General features: G+C 52.7%; 1 protein-coding gene across 1 annotated transcript in view; it reads right to left on the reverse strand.

Annotated features, from left to right (window-relative positions):
- Positions 1-13,245, reverse strand: part of TET3 (tet methylcytosine dioxygenase 3) — a gene marked incomplete at both ends in the record, with an annotated part of 87,910 nt that overhangs the window by 63,908 nt on the left and 10,757 nt on the right. The window contains one exon of the mRNA XM_084235202.1: positions 9,507-9,566. Within this exon, the coding sequence (XP_084091328.1) occupies positions 9,507-9,566 (60 nt within the window). The remainder of the gene's footprint in view (positions 1-9,506; positions 9,567-13,245) is intronic.

Here is a 13,245-nt window from a genome sequence, read left to right on the forward strand (position 1 = left end):
GCCTTCACCATTGGAATCTTTGCTGCCCTGCACCCCTGAGCTCTAGGAGGAATACAGAAATGGGTTTCCAGGGGAGCTCTGGAAGCTGTGCCCAAGAGATGCCCATGAAGTGTTTTTCCTGGCCCTGTGGATCCCTCTACTTCTCCACTGAGTGACCTAGGACACTACTCCTCTGCCTCAGGGATACTAATCGGGTCATATCTTCCAGAAAGCAGGGAGCAACACTTGAACTTGCAGCCTCAGTTGGCCATGAGTTCAGAGTCAAATACACCCCCACCCCATTTCTGCTTACATTAACAATCTCCCCCCACCAAAGTCCTGGTTGCTAAGCTATTACTAGGTCCCTGCCCAGGGAATTGAAGACAGCTCCCAAGAACAATCAGGTGCTATAACGGACATCGATCCACATACAGGAATTCCTTGCAGGACCCTTTTTAAAAAGGAGAAAGGGGAGTCAGGCTAAATCAGAAATAGGCATCGTCATATTGAGCGTGCCCTCAGCACCTCCCCAAGAGCTCCAGCAGACATCAAAAATCAAAACCTGGAGAATGAGGCCACAGTAGAACTGAGAGAAAAAGTTATATTTTTTCATGTTGTTTATGATCAAAGAAGAAAAAATAGAAAAAGTGTCCTAAGGACCCAACTGAGAATCTAGAAAGAGCACATTCCAAATAAACCTAAGGAACAGAAGACAATAAGGACTAAGGCAGAAATTAGTGCTCTAGAAAACAGAAAGCACACTGATAAATCCATGAGCTTTGAAAATAGAAAAAAAAAAAAAAAACCTCTGGCAACGCTAAAGAAGGAAAAGGGGAAAATTAATATACATTAAGGAAGTGAAATAAATCAGATACTGAGGGAACTGAAAAAAACAGCAAGTGTATATACATTATGCTAATTGGAAAATAAATTTACTTTCATGGAAAATATAAAGTAAATGTCTTATGCTAATAGTCATGGGACGGGCAGATATACAGATAAGGAGGCAGATACAGGCAGCAGTGTGACCTAGGCCTGTTTCACAAGAGGGTGGCGCCGAAATCACAGCCAGAAATGTCTGAGGAACAGAAGACAATAAGTACTGGTCAATAAGAGCCGGTGCATTGTTTGTAGAAGACCTCAAACAATCAGCAATACCAGGTAAAACATTAGACAAATTCACATTCAAATGGGAAAAAAAAAAAAAATCACAAAGGTGAAAGATGTCCTCTACTCAACATTTATCAAAGAATTTAACATGGAAGAAGGATCCTAGGAGGGAGGCAGTAGCCTGTATCTGCCTCCTTATCTGAAGGGTGGAGCTACCACCTCTCGCCTGGTATTTCCAAGAGAACTAAAGTTGCCAAGAGAACCATGGAAACTTTGCCCTGTGCCCCACACGAGGCAAGCAATCAACAAACAGCATTACTGCTGGTTATTATGTAGGTGAAGTGGGCTCTGATGCAGCGGGACTATTTTTACAAACAACACAAATGTACAGTATGCACAAAATCAAGTCTGGAGGGATACTCCAGCCAACAGTGGTTAACAAGATTGTAATATGGGTAATTCCTTCCTTCCTGGCTTAGTTCTAATTTTTCCAAAGAACATATATTATGGGTACTATCAAAAAAAGAGAATAAAGGGCCAAAATGTGATATATGGATTTTTGGATTACCCAAGATTGATGACTGGGAGGCAAGATGGAAAGGAAACTAAAGGGGACAGGGGAAAAGGTAACACAGGGGAAGGTCCTACAGGTCCCTGTGCCTGATCACGGTGAAGCCCACTCAGTGTCACGACAGTTGTGCAGAGGTGCTTCTGGAGGAGGAAAACTGAAGGCCACAGGCCCACGGCCAGCACACGCTGCTGTACTATGAACAGCCTGCCAGATTTTGCCCAAATGCCACAGACATTCTGGGCATGGGAATGGAGCAAGGGTACTTGTTTCTTGATTCAGGTGCTGGTCACACAGGTGTGCTTGCCTTGTGAAAAGTCACCGGGCTATGCATAGTATGTACTTTTGTATGTGTATGCTATACTTCAATAAGTTTTTTAATTACGGAGAGAAGAATGTTTCTGTCGTGTTACAGTCTTAAATTCCAGTTTCAATAAATGTGAACTCATGGATCAGTTCTATGGAACAGAACATTCAATCCACTATCTTGTCTACTATGGCTCATGATCTTAATTTTTTTCAAATTCTATATTATCTCTAAAATTATCAGTGGATGAAGGAAAACATTCTGGGGTAACCCAAGGGCATGGGACACAGGGAAAGGCAAAGAGGATGAAGGCAGTGGCTTCCAACCCCTAGTGCACATTCAAAACACCTGGGGAGCCTTGAAAAAAACGCTGGGGCCTGAGCTTTGCTCCAGACCAATTACATCAGACTCCCCGGGGCTGGAACCTAGAGATAGATATTTTCTTTTTTAAAAGCTCTCTAGATGATTCTAATGTGCAGTGGGACTAAGGAACAACTAAACTAGTTGAACCAGAGGGACTGGCCACTGGAAACTCTTTAGGCAAGTTGAAGCGTGGCCCCTGCCTGTCCTAATGGAGGCTGTGGGGGCGGGTGGGAGAGAGCATTTAGGACTGAAGAGCTCTGGCACTCACCCAGGTCCTCCTCCACAGCCGGCTTCCCCTAGACTTCAGGCAGAGACCCAATAAAGAGTAATACCCCCCACCTTGAGGAGGAAAGCTCTGGAAAGTGGGGGAGAAGGGCATCCCCTAGCTGGCCACAGAACCCTGAACTCTGGCTCCCAGTCAGGGGTGTTCAGGCTGCTCTGGACCACTTGCCAGGACAGCCTTAAGACATACCACTCCAACCACACAACCCCACAGCTAAGCCCTAACTACTACCCAGGGTCCAAATGACACCACTGGGAACCCACAGCTGGAAAACAGGAAACCAAGGAGAAATAATGGTGGGAAGGCCAGCCACAAGGCAAAGGTCAGGGTGTAACTCAATCATCAGGTAGGAGCAGGCTCGGACAAGTGGCAGGGCTTGTGAGGAGGAAGATGCCACATGGTCCGCCTGCCCAGAATTTCCACCGCTAACCTCTGGGGCCCGCAAGTCACCCTGATCCTGCATCCTCTCCACCCAACTGTACAACAGGAACCCACGGGTCTGACCCCAGCAGATGGCTATCTTAGCTGGCCAGGCAGCCCCAAACAGCATTCTACAAGCTCCTAGACCACTGTGATACAAGTTCACACTCCAGAAAGCAGCATCCCCAGAGGCCCTCTCTGCTTAGTCTAGAACTTAGGGCTGAGCTGCAGGCAAGAGGTATGAGAGTGGAGATGGGCTGAGGCCATGAAGGGTAGAATGGGGAAGTCAGTAGGGAAGTGGAGGGATCCGCAGGGCCAGGAAAAAAGCTTCATGGGCATCTCTTGGGCACAGCTTCCAGAGCTCCCCTGGAAACCCATTTCTGTATTCCTCCTAGAGCTCAGGGTACAGAGCAGCAAAGATTTCAGTGGTGAAGGCAGAGTCGTCCCTCTCTGGCTCCAGCAGAGACTGCTGTAGTGGGGGGAGCCCTCTGCACCCAGCCTGAACTTGTTCAAGCCAGCAGAGAAATGTCCTGGCTCAGGGGTCACACTCAGAGAGAAGATAAAATAGAGACCATGTCTGGGGAACCAGGTAAGGCTCTTGGCTTCCAGGATCCTGCTTCTGTCAGGAGTTACTGGCCTCCCTGGTTCTCTCCACCATCTGCAGAGTGGCCAGCAGGAATCAGAGATGGAAACTTTCTACTGTACAGAAGGTGGACGGGCAGGAAATGATTCCCTTTACTTAGCAGAGCTAGGGAACATGGCCAAAAGACTGAGGAAGGTCTTCTGTGTCGGGGTGGGGTGTATGTGTGAGTGCGTATGAGGGGGAGTGGGTAGATGCTGCTGAGGGGCAGAGCAGGAAAACTCAGTCAACAGGGCATGGAGTTTAGGAGCAACTTGTCAGAGACAAGTTGCAAACCCTTTCAATGTCTTTGTTTCCTTTGCAAAGCCCATGAGGTTAGGATTACACATGAAAAATGCTTGGAGGCGGGGTTGAGAAATCCAATTACTTAAGCACCAAGGGCATAAGAGTTCCAGGCCACAGAGGTAACCAGGATTTGCTCAGACCCTACCTAACCTTACTGTCCTTGGGATGTTTGCCTCTTTAGGAATATTTTGGTGGTAAGACTGACAACAGTACCTACCCCTTAGCCCCTTTCTCATTCTCCTCTGCAGTGAGGTGTCAGGGGTAAAGGCCATCAGTATGTCTACTCTTTGATGTAACCTTTAGCATTTTAAACTAAAAGGCCAAAGATTCTCAGCAGAAAAAAAAAAAACAAAACAACTTTGCAGCGTGTGTGTGGGAGGAAGTTAGGCTAAAGTAGAAAGGATATGCCCAAACTCGTGCAATGAAAAAGGCTGCCTTATAGAAATCAGGATGGTGTTTGTGATCAGGCCCCACAGAAAAAGGGCTATATAGCTAGATTACCTAAGAGCCACCAAATGGAAAAGTTCAAAATTCAAGACGCCCTGCGTAAAGCTAGAGAACTTTAGTGTCTTGCAGGACTCAGGTCCACCTATGTCTCTCTCTCTACCCACCCCCTTCCATATCCATCCCTCCGGGGGCCCTGCAGGTTCTGACATTCATCCATGGAATCTGAGACTTGCAGAGATGAAAGGGCAGACAGGAGGCATCCTTATCTATAGAAGCTGAGATACCAAGTCAATCTTTGAGAGAATCTCTGGGAGAGAAAGATCTCTTCTCTTCCAGGTAGCAGCTCTGTCCCCAAGGTGGAGAGTGCAAAAGAGAGGGCAAGTCACGTCCAGAGAGAGGAGGAGGGTCTTACAGAGCTCCCATGCTCACCTAGCTATCCAAAAGCACTGTTGGGGCCTCCCTGCTAGTGCAAGGGGAGCACAGCACATAAGCACAGCACTATTAAGCAATCCGCAGCCTCTGAGTTTGATCCCCAGACGGCCAGGGAGCTACCCACATGGTGCAGCAGACCTCTCCTGTCTCACCTGCTGCTCCCCTCGGCAGTGTGTTTCAGTCAGTCTGCCTGTTCTGTTCCCCACTCTGTCTCTGGTGAATCCTCTCACCCCTGGCCTGTACCCCAGCTCTTGTATATATACATAAATATTAAATAAAAAAAAAAGCAATGTTGTTCATGGTAGCACCCATGAACTGCTTCACACCAGTCCACCCCAACATAAATACAGAAGCCAATGTCTAAGAGCACATTCCCTGTACTAGTGTTGTCAAGTGGCTCACAGACCAGTCAGGATGGCGCTGAATTCCCTAGGCGAGCCAGGCATGGCACAAGCTGTGAACTAGTTGTACAAAGTAGGACCGTGTTTTGGTGTGACACTTTGGAAATTAAGAAAAACAGGAAATTGGCCCCTCCCCGTATTCAGTTTGAGAAAGACTGACTTCACAAGGCAACCTCTTTATTCTACAGAAAAAAACTAAAGTCCAGGGACATTAAGTGACCTCCCCAGTACTGATCACACAACCCATCAGTAAAAGCAGAACTGGGAGGAAAAGAAACTGGACAAATGCACTTCTTGCTTTCCTCTTGTCAATGGCCTCGTGGGAGGCCCCAGAAAGAGGGCTGCAGTACCCCCACTCCTAATGAGAAGGCAATTTCGAGTTCAAGGTAAGTTGCATAGGATGGTATTTCCATCCAGCTTTACCTGAATCTCAACCCAACATGTCTAAAGCCAACATCTTCCTTTCAGTATAAAGCTCTCTTCCCAACTAGTCCATTTCTGACCCCTCTTCCCTAATCCCAGGAATCCTAATTTATTGAGATAAGGTTGGTATGTTGATTCATCCTTTGAAGTGTCTGGAGGTCATCTGAGCCAGTGATGAAAGCAAAGTAAAGAGCTAGACACAGCTGGGGAGGGGTAAAGGGGTCTCGTCTGCCACACTCAAGTTCACAGCCCAGACACAAAGATGGAAAAGAGTTGACCGTAAAAAACACAAACACTGTCGGTGCTGCTTCTCCCACTCAGAGTGATGATTTCAGGTCATTTAATGTCTCTTACTTGCAATAGTTGTGTGAAAGCCAAATAATAATGATTTCTCTTATTTTTCAGGACCTAGTACTATACTTGAAACACAGCTCAGCAAACAGTGCAAGGCAAAGGGCAGAAGAAAGAAGATAAAGTGAGTGGGGATGGGGTCACAGTCCTGGACAGCAGGATAGTCTCTAGAAATTAAATGGACTGAGCCATCTTGTCCTGCATTTGCCTTAAGGTTTCCTAAACTAATTCACCAGGAAACCATCTCCTCCTCAGAAGCTACAGAGATGGTGGGAAGAAGGGACAGTCTTCAGCTGACTGCCAGATGCCAGAGTGTTAGTGGAAACCAGCCAAAAACTGGAGAGGTCAGAGGTGGGAAAAAGAGAACTTGAAAGAACTGGAAAACCCAGCTGCTGAGCTAAACCAAAGTCCTCCCAACTCCCTGCCCCCACCCCCTAGCCACCCAAACCATTTGCTACAGTCTTGGGGGTTTGGGAGAGGACCTGGCAAGACCACAAAGACTCTCTCTAAAAGAAATGTCCAACTACAGGTGGAGGGAGCCCAGCAAGAGGGTTCCAGGCGCCATCACAGTGATCCCTGCAGGCACCATGATGGACAGGAAGGCTCAACTTCAGCTCATTCACATATCTGTATTGTGCAAGACATTCACAAGCAGTTGGGTCACCAAGGAGGTAGAGCTGTGCTCTGGGACTCTAACTCCAGTTCGCAATACGCACTGGGTAAGCCCTCTCTCGCTCATCCTCCGCTCAGTTCTGAAATGCTCTTGGTTGGTTCCCTTCCCACTCTAGGCCAACACGCGCACCTGTTTCCCTATCTTCCAAGTTCATTACTGCTTATGAGTGCACCTCAGATGGAAAGAGTTCCTGTTGGGCCCTAAGAGACTGGAGAGGTGGTGTAAGCAAAAGAGGACAAGTAGGAATGAGTTCATGTTGTGTGGAAAGTCAAGGACCACAGATCCTCGAAAAAGAGGCATTTCTGCAGTGGTCAAAAGGAAAGACAGAAGGCAGAGACCCTGGGCACAGTCCCAAAATAGTTTCCAGACATCCTCAGCCAGAGGAAGGGTTCCCATGGGGCAGAGCGTGGGAGCAGTGTGGGAACCCAAAAGCAGGACAGCCTAGTGCTCTGGGCACTGGGCACTCGCTCCTGTACAGGCTGCCAAGAAGGAGGTGGAGGCAACAGTGTGTGCTACGGCATGCTCCCTGGGATACCACAGGCAGACATGTAACACACTAGACAGTAAAATGACAAGTCGGGGGTGGGGAGGGAGAAGGTGGTGCAGGAAGAAGGGGGGCCTCAGATCGGAGTGCTTGCTGGCAGTGCCCAAGCCACACCAAGAGGAAGCTATGATTCTCAGACAGACAACTCAACAATAAAAACAAGCACAGACACATCCTCAGAGTTTTAAAAACACAGGCAGCCCAAGCCCTGCTCTGGGGCAGAGGCGGTGGGGAGGGGGGGTGGGAGGGGGGAAGGAAGATGTGTTTGAAGGGGTTCCTCTGTTTTTCAAGAAGCCCCTGCCATGTGCCCACACAAGCAAGGGTGGAGGTGTTAGACAGAGAGCCTCCAGCAGGACTACAGGCCAACGGAATGCAGCAGGGAGAAACAGAACACACTTGGAAAGAGCTGCAGGGAAGCCATCACCGGGCAGGAGGGGGTGCTTTGGGGAGTAAACAAACCTGCCAACAGCCCTTCCTCCCAGCAGAACGGGAAGCTCTGGTGGACAAGGCCAGAGACACAGAGGGAGGAAGCTGCCCCCTCCCTAGGCCCATCTGTCCTCTTCCAGTCCCTTCGTCCTGCTTTCCCCATGGTGGGGGGCAGAACAGGTGCACTCGTGATCTCCATGCCCACAGCCCTCAACAGCACCCGGTGATTACAGCTCCCCAGTCAGTAGTGGGAGGCCAGAGGAAGTGGAGGTGGAACCCGAGGGTTCTGCTCCAGAGAGGATCGTGAAGTGAGCTCAGGGCTCTCCCCATTCCCCCCCTGCCCACAGCACTGCCAGTATCAACCACCCTCTGCTTGCCTCAGGGGCCTCCCACACTGTCATCCTAGGTGATCTCCCACTAAACCCAGCCTCCCCAAGGCATGCCCAACTCCCCAGGGGAGCTGATGCCACCTGGCCCCTCTCCTTCCCCCCAAAGCTGCTCCAGAAGCAATCTTCTTGCCTTCCGCCAAGCACTTCCTTGGTCCTTGGAAGAAGGCCAGGGAACCACCCTACAGCCTTACCCAGGAGCCCCCATCCCACATGGGAAAGCAGAGCCCCTCCCTGCCGGGGTCCCCACTCAGGCAGAGAGGCAGAGGGTGCCACTTCACACAGCTTTCCCAGGAAGTCGGAGGAGGATTTCCAGGGAGGAAAGACTTAGAGTGTCTGGGGACAGGAGCACCTCACCCATCTGCTACCTAAGCAACCAGATTCCCCAGCTCCCCACAGGCTCCAGGGGCTGGAGGGGAAGGTGTGGCTGAGGCAGGGGCAGGACTGGGCTCCCTCCCTCTAGGAGAAGTTCCAGCCCGTACTGCCTCTGCCCACCTGTCCCCACACCCCTTCCCTTGCCTCTCTGCTGCTGACTTGAAAGGCAGCCACAAGGAGCTGCCTGCCGCTCTGTTTTCTCCGCCCTGGGCCAACAGAGGATACTGCTGAGTAATCCCAAACTCATGGTGGGTCCCCAGTCCTGAAAACCGGTAAAGCCCAAGGAAACCTACCCGTGCCCGTCCTTGCCAGCCTGGGAGGAACACTGCTTTTCCTAGTCATGGTTGATACTAGGGCAGACTCTCCCCTGCCTGCCCCAAATACCCCAGCCCCAGCCCTCAGACAACCACCTGGAGCAGCTCAGTGCCCCCTTCCTCACTTCCCACGCGCCTGGGAACATTCCCTTTCCAGTCCCCCAGACACCAAGCCGCACAGAGTAACATCAGCCGTCCGCCCGCCAGCCCGCCGCCGGATTCCCAGTCATGATGTTGCATCAGCCCCCACCCTACCCAAAATATCCTCACCCCCACCACCTCCTCTCCTTTCCAGCCATCTCCATGGTGACAGCAGCATGACTAATGACACCCTATCAGCTTCAGACTCAGCTTCAATTCCCCCTCCCTCTTACCCCCACCGCCCCCCCCCCTTCAGGGATTTCTGCAGATTGGATGCTAACCAACAGTGCCAGGGAGATTTCCAGAGGCAAGGGTGGGGAGTGGGCTGCATGCCTTAAAAAAAAAAAAAAAAAAAAAAAACAGTTCAACAAACCCAACCCCAACTGCACCCAAACCATCCAGCTGAGAAAGCAAAAAGAATCCAAACAAAACCCACACAGGCCTGAGAATTCATTGGCCGCCCACACCCCCGCCGCCCCTCCCCCTCAGCTGCTGCTACACACATAGTGAGAGATTAAGGGATCACCAGAGGAGACCCTTTATCTTCATCCAACCCAGCCGAACGTTTCACTCCACACCACACACGCGCGCGCGCGCACACGCGCACACACACACACACACACACACACACAAGGTACCTTGACAGCAGCAGCCCCTTGTCCCCACGGCCCGGGTCCTTCACCAGCCTTTATTTCCACCTGCAAAAGAAGAGCCACAGAGGCTGATCAGCCGGGCGGACACCCGGAAAGCAGCAAAGTCCTCCTGCTGCACCCCCAGCCTCACTGCAGGGGACGGGGCGAGCGCGCCGGAGGGGGCCTGGGGAAGAAAGGACAGCAGGCACCATCTTCCTCTCCAGCTGCGGCCCAGACTCCGGCGGACGGGCGCGCTCGCCTTCCCGTGTGTTTTTGTTTTCATTTCTCCTTCTTCCACCCTCCCGAGACCCGCGAGGACACGGCCCTTCCCCCTGCGTCAGCCCCGGCGCATCCCCCCGCGCCCTGCCCCTCTACCTCGGCCGGCCTCCCCCGGGGCCCCGGCCGGCGGGCCTCCCATTATCCCGGCCGAGCGCGCGGAGGGCGGCACTGCAGAGGCGGCGGGGCCAGCTGCCGGCTGGGCTCCCCTCCCCGCCGCCAGGCTGGTGTGGAGGGGGCGGCGCGCTCGCCAGCCAATCCCCGCGGCCGGCCGGGCGGGGGCAGGGCCGCCAGGGCTGGACCTGCCCAGCCGGGAGGCAGGGGCGCCGCCAAGGGTGCTGCAGAGTCGCGCTGGCGGCCGCCCAGGCCCGCTACCGCTCCCCGGCAGCGGGGGCAGGGGATCCCCGGGCCCCCGGCCTCCTGGTGAGGAGACCCCAAGGTAACACCCAGATGTCACCGTCTGCGTCTCGGGGGTCAAAGAGGATAGACGGGCTTGGGGTGGGGCACACCCTGGAGGGATTCCCCTAACTCTATCCCCAGGATACCAGCAAACTGCCGCATGCCAGCAGCAGCCAGGGCAGTGCCAGGCACTATGACAGGGGTATGAGGAGCCATAACCTTGCCATCTTCAAAGAGGGGGGTAAAAAAAAAAGCCTAGGCAGTGTGAACTCTTACCCCATTCTGCAGACGGAGAAAGGGAGGCAGGCAGGCTAACTAATTTGCCTGAGGTGACACAGCTAGAAAACGCAGAGCCGGGATTCCATGCCAGATCCCTCTGACTCTGAAGACTGACTCTGAACTATTATGCAGTCCTATTCCAATCTCCCTCCACCTCAGAAAATAGGTTTCTTCTTGAAGCCCACATTCTCCCCCTGTGGCTCGATGCCTCACAGAGCCCACCTCAACCCCCTCATGCACACAGGCACCCACACCTCACCCCAGGGTCACTGATCCCTGGTGTCTGAACAGATCCCACCACATCCAGAGAGCCTCCCCTACTCCCCACTCTGCAATGCTTTCTCCTCTCCTAGGAGGCAGGCCCCCCAGACCTCTGAGCCTCCTGTCCTTGGAGAGGTTAAGGAGGGAAGGTGCCTGGATCCTAAGAGCTCTGACCTCCAGTTCCCAGACACTAAGTCTTTGAGGGCTGCATAACCAGGAGACTGAAGGCAAGGACAAGAAAGAACACAGAGGGAAGAGGTGCTGCAATTCACTCCTGGGCTCTGCCCCACGCCCTCCTGGTAGAGAACACCCCAGTTTCTACCCCCCAAGAAGGGAACTTTCATAGCTCACATACCTGGGTTCAGGTCCTGCCGCCACCACTACCTAGCTGTAGCTCCCTTCCCTCTTAGCGTCCCTCTTTGCTCATCTGCAAAATGGAACTACAATGCAACTACCCCATACACAGCTGTCAGGATTCTGTGGAGAAATGCAGCAGAGCCTGCCACCCTGTCAGGTGCCACTTGCGCCCTCACTCCAAACTTCTGGAAGAGCTCACTCTGTGCTCCTCCTCATTCTTACAGACCAAGAAGCTGAGGTACAAGTGTCTACTCACAGGACCGTTACGATGATGCACAAGGGCCCCAGTTCCAGCGACATGCTCCACTACAGATGTCCAACTGCTTCCTTCTCCCTGGCACCCCAAGAGGGAACCCAGACTGGGATGAGCAAAGCAGGCTTCTGGTGAGAAGGCTCCAGGAGGCACAAGGGCCCGCACGTGCCTCACCCTTGAGGACAAAGGGCGGCCCTGCTGGGCTCCTCCCCAGGGCAGGGCTCCTCACAAGGCAGGGCAAGGACCAGTGTCCCGAGCAGTGGCTCACCATGGGAAACTGGGTTTCTACACCCTTTGGTTCTACTTGTGCCCCCACAAGTAGAGTCCCTCCTTTATCCTGGTGCCCACCCCCCCCGCCCAAACCCCTGCCCCACCCACAGAGTCTGCTGCTGGAAAAGTGACTAACATGGCTTAGACAGTAGCAACTAATACTGCTGCTGCTTCTGACTGCCACAGTTTATCCAGCCCCTGCTACACACCAGGCCCTGTGCCAGCCATGCTGCCTGTGGGAGCATCTCACTTGACTTACTCCACACACAACCTTGTCTCTTACCAGGAGCGGACTTAGAGATGCCAGGTTACTTGGCCGTCAACACACAGCTGGGCAGTGGGGGGCTAGAATTCCAATCCAGACCTTTCTCATTCCAGTTCTCTAGGCTCTCCTATCTGCCCACCCCAGGGGAAAAGGTTGGGGTACTTGAACCCAACCACATCCCTTTAAGGTATAAGTTTCAGAATAGAGACTTTCATGCCTTGGAGACCCCCAATGCTGCATCTTGCCAGGATACCACCAACCCCACTCCTCCACCCCACCTTGCACCCCCAACACACACACACACACACACACGTCCACCCCTGTGACGCTAACATGGTGCAACCTCACCTCCCTCTGCCAGTTTCCCAGCTCATCAAGCCCGTGAACACCACGCGCTCCTCTGAGGGCCTCGCGGAGGAGCTCTGGCCTCTTCCAGAGCGCCAGTCACAACCAAGCAGAGTTAGTTATTTATACAGCGGTCTTCCCCACGTGGGCGGGGCCCTGCCTCCCCACTCCACTAGGTGCTACGCAGAGCTGGAATGTGCTGAGCTCAGTTTCCACACAGGAAAGGTGGGATGGGCGGGGGGTACTCAGATTCTGATGCCGCTCTCCTGGTCAGCCTTCTCTCCGCAGTTCCCAAGGACTGGAAGGACACCCAGGAGGGCAGGACCTTTCACAACTGAACTGCAGCTTAGCCCCAGCCTTGTTCAACTAGGACACATCATCCTCACCAGGCTGCAGAAGTCCCCCTAACTCTGCTGGGCCTAGCACCACCCCTGTGCTACCCTCCCCACCCCACCCCACTCTACCAACAGCCTGAAGATTACCTAGAGGAGCCTGTGCTCCCGAGACCATGCACCTGATCACATCCCTGACTCACCAGACCTCCTGCCCTTTTGTGAAGCACCTGGAATTCAAGAACCCCAAGGAGGGACAGAGGCTAGTGCTAGAGCCACTCTGTCTCCAGCAGCGACACTCTCCACATGCTCCGCTGACACTCTCCCCTCTGTCAGCCCCTTTTTCTACATTTTGGGCTTCACAGTGACAGACCCAGAGGTACTTGAAGTTCCTGAGGCTCCCTCCCCACCTTTCATCACGACACTCTCAGTCTCCGTGGGGGAGGGAGGAAAGCATTCATTCTCTCTCAGAACACACAAAAATATCAACACCAAGACCCTCAGGTACGATACCCAGAAGCTAGAACATACAGAGATACACTGGAGATAAGAGATTCAGAGACATGTGGAGAATGGGGACTATCCAGCACAGGTGTGGAGAGAGCTACAGCAGCACCGACCTAGCCCCAACCCCATGTGAAGCCCCAGACCTGAAATGTAATGTACCCTGCCTGACTTAGCCTTCAGAACAAACCAGTAAGACAGGCA

This window comes from Talpa europaea, assembly GCF_964194135.1.
Source record: "Talpa europaea genome assembly, chromosome: 6".
Classification (NCBI taxonomy): Eukaryota; Metazoa; Chordata; class Mammalia; order Eulipotyphla; family Talpidae; genus Talpa; species Talpa europaea.